The sequence below is a fragment of the Rutidosis leptorrhynchoides genome, chromosome 11 (genome assembly GCF_046630445.1).
Source record: "Rutidosis leptorrhynchoides isolate AG116_Rl617_1_P2 chromosome 11, CSIRO_AGI_Rlap_v1, whole genome shotgun sequence".
Lineage (NCBI taxonomy): Eukaryota > Viridiplantae > Streptophyta > Magnoliopsida > Asterales > Asteraceae > Rutidosis > Rutidosis leptorrhynchoides.
In genome coordinates this window covers 115,859,188-115,868,681 of record NC_092343.1, presented here as the reverse complement: position 1 = coordinate 115,868,681, position 9,494 = coordinate 115,859,188, and the positions used below count along the sequence as shown (strand labels likewise).

At 35.5% G+C, this 9,494-nt stretch overlaps 2 protein-coding genes across 2 annotated transcripts; one reads left to right on the top strand and one right to left on the bottom strand.

Moving 5' to 3' along the window:
• Positions 1-3,845: 3,845 nt before the first annotated feature.
• On the top strand, positions 3,846-7,402 carry LOC139876951 (prohibitin-1, mitochondrial-like). The gene is made up of 6 exons (XM_071864351.1): positions 3,846-3,964; positions 4,733-4,907; positions 5,113-5,229; positions 5,601-5,771; positions 6,441-6,653; positions 7,084-7,402. Exons 2-6 carry the CDS (start codon positions 4,749-4,751, stop codon positions 7,267-7,269), a joined length of 846 nt encoding a protein of 281 aa, XP_071720452.1. The 5' UTR covers positions 3,846-3,964; positions 4,733-4,748; the 3' UTR covers positions 7,270-7,402.
• A 728-nt stretch (positions 7,403-8,130) lies between these two features.
• LOC139874889 (uncharacterized) lies at positions 8,131-9,075 on the bottom strand. The gene has a single exon (XM_071862282.1). It carries the CDS (start codon positions 9,073-9,075, stop codon positions 8,131-8,133), a length of 945 nt encoding a protein of 314 aa, XP_071718383.1.
• Between the last annotated feature and the right edge of the window lie 419 nt (positions 9,076-9,494).

Genomic DNA, 9,494 nt, shown 5'->3' with positions numbered 1-9,494 from the left:
GATTTCTGTTTACCCTTATTTGCACAAGTGTGCAAGAATTTGCACATTTGTGCAAATTAGTGCATTTCGTGCTCAGCTAAAAAAGGGGGTTTCTAATTTCAGTTTACCCTTATTTGCACAAATGTGCAAGAATTTGCACATTTATGCAGATTAGTGCATTTCGTGCTCAGCTAAAAAAAGTTCTTTCCTTTTGTCGCTTTTGTCAATGCATTTAAGGGCGTTATACAAGGAGATGATACTGTTAATAACTGTGATAATATGTCAACTATCAGGCTTTCAAGGAATCCGGTAATGCATAGTCGAAGCAAACACATAGATGTGAGGTACTTCTTTCTTCGTGACTTAGTAACTGAAGGAACTATTGAGCTAAGGTACTTCTACTAGCCTAAGCCCTTATGAATAAAAAAAAGTCAGAAATACAATAAACACCGGTTTTATTGCAAACTAATTCCTAAAGAGTTCTATTATTAGTGGGCTAAAGACATGTAATTTTGATTTGACATTGGTTTGTTTTTAGTTAGTATTGCCTTACCACACAACTAAGTGCACCCCTAGTATGTGACAGAGCAAATAATGATGTAACTTTTGAGTATAAACATTTTTTGTGCGGACTCGCACAAGGGTTTTTTGTTAAAATATTGGTTTATTTTACACAGCGCCCGAAATTGTGCATAAGTTTTGGTTAACTTATGCGCACATTGTTTGAATTGTCTTAATTCACGATAATATGCAATTACAATCACATGCATACACATGCATAAAAGTCCATGATTACGCTGCGTAAGCGCATTGTCACTTGATACCCCTCACAAATATGTGGTAGGGATGCCTCAATATGACTCGGAGATCGGACACCGCGAGTCTGAGATGCCTTGTATACAACTACAAGTTCCGATCAGCTAGTTGTTTGAAGATGTCATCTTAACATGGTCTTATTTATAGTTCGCCATGACATGTTTTCACATTTCATACCGAACTGGGGGGGGGGGGGTGATGGTATACTATCGGTATCCTTTCAATTTTGTTTTTGCTTCATCGCTGCTTTGTGCATTGCGGATGGTAGTGGAATTTAGCATGCTCACATTGCTACATTGCTTTAAGCGCAAGGATGCATCGCGATTAGTTGTGGTTAACATGCATGCTTCACATTTAGTCGTATCGCGTAAAAGTGCAATGCGCAGAGCTATGTTGCGCATAGTTATGATGTTTGGGCCGTACTGTGCAGGGTTCCACCCTACGGATCTCTTCCCACCGCATGACTACATAGCCGGCGGAATTATTACATCGCGTCATCACATTACTGTGTGGATTCATTATGCATTGCGCTTGACTTCATAGTCGGTGCGGGTTATGTGATGAGTTATCTGCGGTGGCATATTCATAACTTCGCTATGACATTAATATGTCACACCGAACTTGGGCGACTTGATGATGGGCGGTATCCATCGGGCCTAGTAATTGGGCTTGGTCCATGGATCACTATTAAGTCTCCCTCATAAACCCTACTTCCCTCTTATAAATAGAGGGGTAATCTAAGCAATTAGGGTACCCAATTAGGACACATTCTCACTAGGGGTTTTACCTACGACTCCTCGTAGGATTTTTTCCCTTCGCCGCCAATCGGTGTCGCCATCGGCCGGCGGTCAGCCCTTAGCCACCCTCCCGAGATCATCATCTCGGCTAGGGTTATCACGGTATCCGGACCGGAGGTTAACGCCGCTGAACTAATAAAACCCTCCTCTATTGCACTCAAGCGTGTTTCTATTCTAGGTGGAAATATGCTTGATCACTATTACATTTCTTTCATAATGTGTTTGAACAATGGTTTTTCTTTGTTATGTATTGTAGAGATTAATCTTATCATATTTTTTACGTGATTAATTATTATTATTATTCAAATATGAGTTCTTTTTATGCGATTAATTATGTTACACATGTATGCGAAATACATGTCTCAATAAAGATTGTAATGTATTTTATGACAAGGAATATATTAATTGTGATTAAAATTGAAAGAGAGTGGTGAGAAAATACATGTAGTTCATTTATCCTGACAAAGTTAAGTACAACAATATATATTTGTAAGAAACCGACAAATTTCTTAGTCGGAATCCGTGGTTCCACGAGTCATTAAACTAAATGACTAATATTTACATTCACTTAATACCTAAAACATATTATTAAACTGTTTCGTTTAAATAAACCTGTGATTTTACGAGTCATTTCACTAGTTATATTATTATTATACAATATATACAATATAATTCTAATAAAACAGCGGTTTTATTGCAAACTAATTCCTATTCCTAAAGAGTTCTGTTATTAGTGGGCTAAAGACATGTAATTTTGACTTGCCTGGGCAAAACTGAGCTTCTGTAGACTATAGATTATTTCTACATTTTAGCCTTTTATTGGACTTCAATTATATAATTCATTTGATCGGCCTACTGTACTGTATTAAACTCAACTTAGCTTGGGGGTACCCCTTAGCTTGTTGCGCCTACCTACTTGGTTCCCATGGCCCTTTGTCATGTCGTTCATGGGCTGGGCCGGCCCTGAGAGTGATATATTCACAATAACTCGATAATGATGGGGATGCCTATAAAAGATGTGAAAAGACTAATCCAGAACAATCATGAACGTCTTAACCTACTCATTTTAGGTTGATAATTGATGATAATTAATTGATTAATTGATAGACTGAAATATCTAATTGTTCATTGATACCGCATTCATAGTTTTCCAATGGCTTTTTATTTATAACTAGAAAAAATTTCGACCGCGCATTGCTGCAATTATATTCAACACGCGGTCGAATTTGGATATATGTTGTTTGTTGTACGTGTATGTATATGTATTAAATATAGCCCGAAATATTTAGTGATTTTTTAACGATGTCCGTTTCGCGCGTAGTTAGTCCCGTTGTGCTCGTTAGATTTTTTCGAGTTGAACGGTGATTTCGAAAAAATTTAACTCGCACCGAGCGATAAGATATGGTCCGTTAATAATTCGGGTGGAGTTAGTTTATTTTATTTTAATTAAATTATATATTTACACTTTTCTACCCCTGAAATAGTGTAAAGTTGAGGGGTCGTTGTGTAAGTTGAACCGAATCTGAGGAACCGTTTGTAGTGTGAACGAAAACTCAAAACGACAATTCGATAAAACTAAAATTACATCTTTTACCATGCATTTTAGTATGTACTACATCTTTTACCATGCATTTTAGTATGTAGGGATAATAATAATAATAATAGTACTCGGGTGATGTTATCACGACATCACTTATTTCGTCTTTTAGTGGGTTTTTTTTATTTTTTATTTTTTTATTTTTTTGAACTGTACATTGAATGGGAGCTTGATGAGCCTACATAAAATATAAAAATTCAATTGGTGAGTTGCGTCATAATTAATTTAATGTTTAATGAACTCTTATACATCATTTTTAGTGAACTTTAATACATTAAGACACATACATAAGTAAAATAAATAAATTTATTGTACAAAAAAATAACAAAATAAAATTAATGATTAAATTAAGTTTCAAAATCTTTTTAGATAAATTAATTATATATAATTAAAAAAACTTATTAACCAAAAATTGAAATTTAAGAAAAAGTAATCCTTTAATAAAAATATTTAACACCCATTAATTCGATCGATCGTCTAATATCGTAACATGTGCACATAAGGACTCTACACATAAAACAAAAAGTTAGTGACACGACTAGTTTTTTATGATACAGATTAAATTGACTATCCTTGTTTTTTTTTTTTTTTTTTTTAATTACATAAATAAATAAAAAACTCAAATTAAAAATAAATGAAATAAAAATATAAATATAATTGAAAAGGTTTCCTCCGAAGCTCGTGGAAACAAAAACGCTGATTGAACAAGTTCTCTAAAACCCTTCCTATTAATCACTTCATCCGTCTGCACTCAAACGACGATCCCATTTCTAAGGTTTTGTTAATTCATTTTCATCTTCAATTTCGATTTTATTTATTTATATTAAATATAATATAATTGATTATATTATATTAAATTTATATTATACTGTCATGCAAGTTAAATTATCCGTAATATTTTCTTTATTTCGAATTTATATCGTATTGATTAAATTTACGAAAATTTCAATCTGATCGTCCTAGTTTTAAATTCTCTGACGAAACAGTCTTAATCTGATCGTTGATATTAATTGTGCGATGCGAAACAATTTCAGTTTGATGTATGAATTTTTATTTTATTTTATTTGTATTTTTCGTTGTTGTGGTTTATGATTCTCACGTTTTTTCACTAACAAATTATTGGGTGATATTAATATGTTGTACTGTACAACATGTTAATGCACAATTATGGTGGAACGGGTAAAAATGATTCGATTCCCCAAATTATTGTTAGCGTTGTATAAAAAGATAATGTGATAAGCAATTAATTAATTTATTTATGATTCAAGATTTATTTAAAGTCTTAAATCCTATTTTCAGATCCCCTGTATTATTAGAACAGTCTGCTTGTTCTATCTGCATATTTAGTTGACCAAATTTGCTAACATGTTACGTGTATTTATTGTATTTCTGCGTTTTTATTAATCGTTAGGGCTTAGGCTAGTCGAAAATATTTTTACTTGCCATACATTTCGTTTTTTTTTTATTATTTGTATACTGCGATTAATATGATTTGTTTTTTTTTTTTTTTTTTATTTATTTATTTTTTTGTAAATTTTTGTAGGAAATTGGAGTGAAATATGCCTAAATTACCAAGGTTGGATAAACAAGTTAAAGCTTTAATTACAGTAGGAATTATTGGAGGTGCTGGTGTCTATACTGCTTCAAATGTCCTCTACAATGTTGAAGGTGGTCATAGGGCTATCGTTTTTAATCGATTAGTTGGTGTGAAGGATAAGGTATAAGTTGCGTTTCATCATCGTCCCTAGTCCCCTTTTGTTTGTTGTGTAACTAATGATCATGTAGTAGTATTATTTGTGCTTTATTCTCTTCCTGCATTGCCCTAAAAAGTTTGTGTTGAGGTCATTAACAGAGCAATAACAACAAATTTTTTGAAAAAAAAAGTAACCAAACTGATTGTAATCATACTGAATGTATGGTCAGGTTTATCCTGAAGGAACGCATGTCGTTATTCCTTGGTTGGAGAGGCCAATCATCTATGACGTTCGTGCACGTCCACATCTTGTCGAGAGTACTTCTGGGAGCCGTGATCTCCAAATGGTAAGTTTGGCACATTTGGTACATTTGGTAATGGGTTTGGGTCAAATTTCCTAATCTTATGTTCGGCTCAAAATCCAACCTGACCTGTCAGCAATTTTTGTGAATACTTACTGTATTAAATGCGAAGGCAGAAAGTATAATGTTTGAATTAAGAGAATGGCGAGTTTTTTTCATGTAAATAATCTCACTTCGTCTAGTCACAAATGTAACCGTATGTTATAGTAGACTTCCAATTACTTTGATTCCGCTATCTTCTCATAAGTACACACACTAAATTTTATGTCATAGCAGGAAAAATGAAGATATGATTCTGGGATAACTTTACTTGAAGTGATTTATTTTTTGACAATTTTTCGTCGTTTGTTTATCAGGTGAAGATTGGTCTTCGAGTCCTTGTAAGGCCTGAGCCTGATCGACTTCCTACAATCTATCGTACACTTGGCCAAGATTATAACGAGCGAGTGTTGCCTTCAATCATTCATGAAACTCTCAAGGCTGTGGTTGCACAATACAATGCTAGCCAACTCCTCACCCAAAGAGAGGTTAGCAATCAAACTTGGATCATACTTTCGGTTTATACGAATTAGGCCCAACACAATTTCAAATAGAAATATTTCACTGATTTTTATCAATTTTTTAACGGGTTTAACTGGTTGAAGTTGAATAATAGTTATATTGATTATTCAGGTAATATTGCTTTGATGAATCAATCACTTTACTGAAAATGATGATTAGATTTTCATTGTTACAGGACAAAATTACGCAGTTGGTCTCTAAAATCCAGGGTTTTAATCTTTGAAAGATTGAAATGTTTTTCAAGAAAAATAAGTAGATACAGAAGATACCAAAAATACCCTCATGTGTGTCGCACATGGGTCACTTAACGGAATTTGACTAATGGTTGTTAGTGTTGGGGACCAACCGGGTAACACGTGCAAACTTCAGGGTCATTGAAGTCAAAAATAGACTTTAGTCCCTAATGTGCAATTTCGAACAAAGTTCAGGGACCAACAGTGTAACTTTGTCTTGTTACAGCTAATTTTCTGTTGTTAACATCTAACAGACCCACACACAAATTGATCTTATTAATAAATAAAAAATGGACAGAAAGAGTTAGTTACAGTTTTGACACTTCAATTACAATAGACTTGTCAATTGCTCTGTCATCTTTCATTGATTGAATTGTAATGGTAACCGAACTTGATGTTCAGAACGTTAGCCGTGAAATAAGAAGACTCCTGATCTCGAGAGCTGCATCCTTTAACATTAGCCTTGATGACGTGGCAATAACAGCTCTAACCTTCGGTAAAGAGTTCACACATGCAATTGAAGCAAAGCAAGTTGCAGCACAAGAAGCCGAACGAGCCAAATTTGTTGTGGAGAAAGCTGAACAAGACAAACGAAGTGCCATTATACGAGCACAGGTATAAATTCTTTTTTTGAACCCACCCTAGTGGTCCAGTCGTTCACCCCTTTACACATGTGTATTGGGATGTGGGTGGGGAGGTCTTAAGTTCTAGTCCCTCCCTTTAAAAATATCCGTGGGATTTAATTCCTAAAAGGCGGATTGTCCCGGGGAGGTTTTACCGACCCGTATTCAAGACCCAGGTCCGACCCGCCTGCCCCTTAAAACTTCCGCCCGAAAGCGCGTGCGTGCGTGGCAAATGAGAGTATTCTAATGCCAACAACTTCCTTTAAAAAAAATCATTTTTTATCTTTTCTAAAAATGGAACATTTCGAATGAGTTGGATTAGTTAAATGTGAAGATATTTATGTGTAAAATATCATCTGCAACAAATTGGTTTTATTTGATATTCTGATTTGACATGTGTGTTTGCATGGTTAAAATACCAGGGTGAAGCTAAGAGTGCTCAGCTGATTGGTGACGCTATTGCAAACAACAAGTCGTTTATCGCTCTTAGAAAAATCGAAGCTGCAAGGGACATTGCGCAAACAATTGGGAAATCACAAAACAAGGTGCTGTTGAATTCAGATGAACTTCTATTGAATCTGCAGTCATTTAATCTTGATAACAAATAAATTCGATCTCCTAGACGAAATTAGGGTCACTTCATCTGTTTTGCTAGTAGGTTAATAATGTTTTCGAAACAACCTTTATTGCTGCTATCTGACCACTTTTTATTTAATATAAAACAGAACTTTTGAGTTGAAATTGTGGATCAATATGGTTGGTTAGTTATCATTGATGAAATTCCATATATATAAATATATCTTTCAATAGATGTATAATGTTATATCACTTATATGAATGTTCACTTTTTATACTTTACAGGGTCTTATCTAGAGGTGTGAATATGGGTCGTTAGGTAAACGGGTCAGGTTAAAACGTGTATGTATTGGGTTCTAGTCGGGGAAGAATTTGGCGGGATTAGGGATGGCGCCCGCGGGTAACGGGCACAGGTTCTATATACCCGCGACCCGCCCATGGGGTTGTTTTTCTTCTCGTTGAGACCCGTGGCGGGTAAAAATACTTCGCCCATGCCCGTGATCCGCGGATACCCATGACCCGCGGGTAAACCCGCGGATAATAATAATATACAACTTCGTTAATTTTTTTTAGTAAAGTTAGATAATTTTATTAATTATGAACTATATGTACAAGCTACATGCATAAAATGACGTGAAAATCAAGTTTTTTTACTTATATGTAATATTATATTTTTAATCATTATTGCATTACAAGTAAAATCATTTTAAAATTTGACAATTGTATGTATAAGCTCGCGGGTAAATTAAAAAAAGTCCCATAAATTAGCGGATCGGGTTTTACTCACGACGGGTAGTATGTTTTTTTTCGAATGGCCACAATATATTAAAAAAACTAGCGAGAAGCTAGAAGAAAAACAAAGCAAAAAACCAAAGAAAAAAAAAACGAAAAAATTACATAGAATTTAAAGGATCTTTCAACCAATCCGTCCAATTTATCTTGGGTTTGTGAAGTCTCGAAAACAACCAAGAGAAACCAGAAGAAACAATGTTGTCAAACACATGAGATTTCCATTGCTTATGATCTTTGAAAATAATGTCATTGCGAAGCGACCAAATGTTCCAAAAAGTCGAGAAAACATTAATCATAATTATGAGTTTCTTCTTTCGATGATTAGAAAAAGAATCTATCCAACTCCACACTTCGTCAACTGAATCCCATATCGGAATAGAAATACCAAGCCAACGTCCTACCTTACACCAAATCTGGTAGGATGTATCACATCTAACAAACAGATGACTATGAGATTCTTCCGAAACGTCGCATAAACCACAACACGAATTATCAAAGGTTAAACCTTTAGCTTCCAAGTTCCGAAGAGTAGCAAGTCTGTGAAGTTTTAGCCGCCAAATAAAGATATTAACTTTGATCGGAACATAATTACACCAAACAGTTTTAAACGAAAAGGAGGCATGATAAGAAGAATCAATAATTTTTCTAGCAGAGTGCGTATAAAAAACACCATCATTAGATTTATCCCACCACCAACGATCCGGCTCACCTGAAAACGAAACAGAATCGAGAAGAAAAAGAAGCTGAGCATGCTGCAATTGCTCGGCCCCACTTCTGTGCTCACGACGCCATAACCAGGACCATCCAGAATCAGAAAAATGCGAAGCAACAGAACCTAATTTGACAGTATCCAAAGCGAAAGATCGAGGAAAGCGGATAGCTAAAGAGTCATGACCAATCCAAGGGTCATGCCAAAAATCCGTATGTAACCCATTTCCTACCTTGATGCGCAAACTTTCCTGAGGCAGAACATTATCATGGTGTAATTTTGAAACAACAGAATGAATAGCAGACCATGAGCCGGAAGCATTAGGCATACATGGCATTGAATTACCTTTGTGTAACCCATGAATGGCAGAGATAACCTTTACCCAAAGCGCATCCTTATTAGAGAAAAATCTCCACGACGGGTAGTATGTACCCGCGACCCGCCCGCGACCCGTCAGCGGGTATAATTTTTTACCCGTACCCGTACCCGCGGGTAGGATTTGATGATTTTACCCGCCCATCACGGATCGGGTACCCGCGGGTCACGGGTTTTTTCTCGCCCATTCCATCCCTAGGCGTGATAGTACAGATTCAAGAAGTCTCTGTAAACCGAGTACGGTCAAAATAATTTTATTATTAAAAACGGTATACCTGGATCTCATATCTAGACCCTTTACGTGGCACAAATCATTTGGTGACCTGTGATGACTGGGCAAAAAGTACCCAAACCGGAAGTGCCTAAGCCTAGGCCTAACCC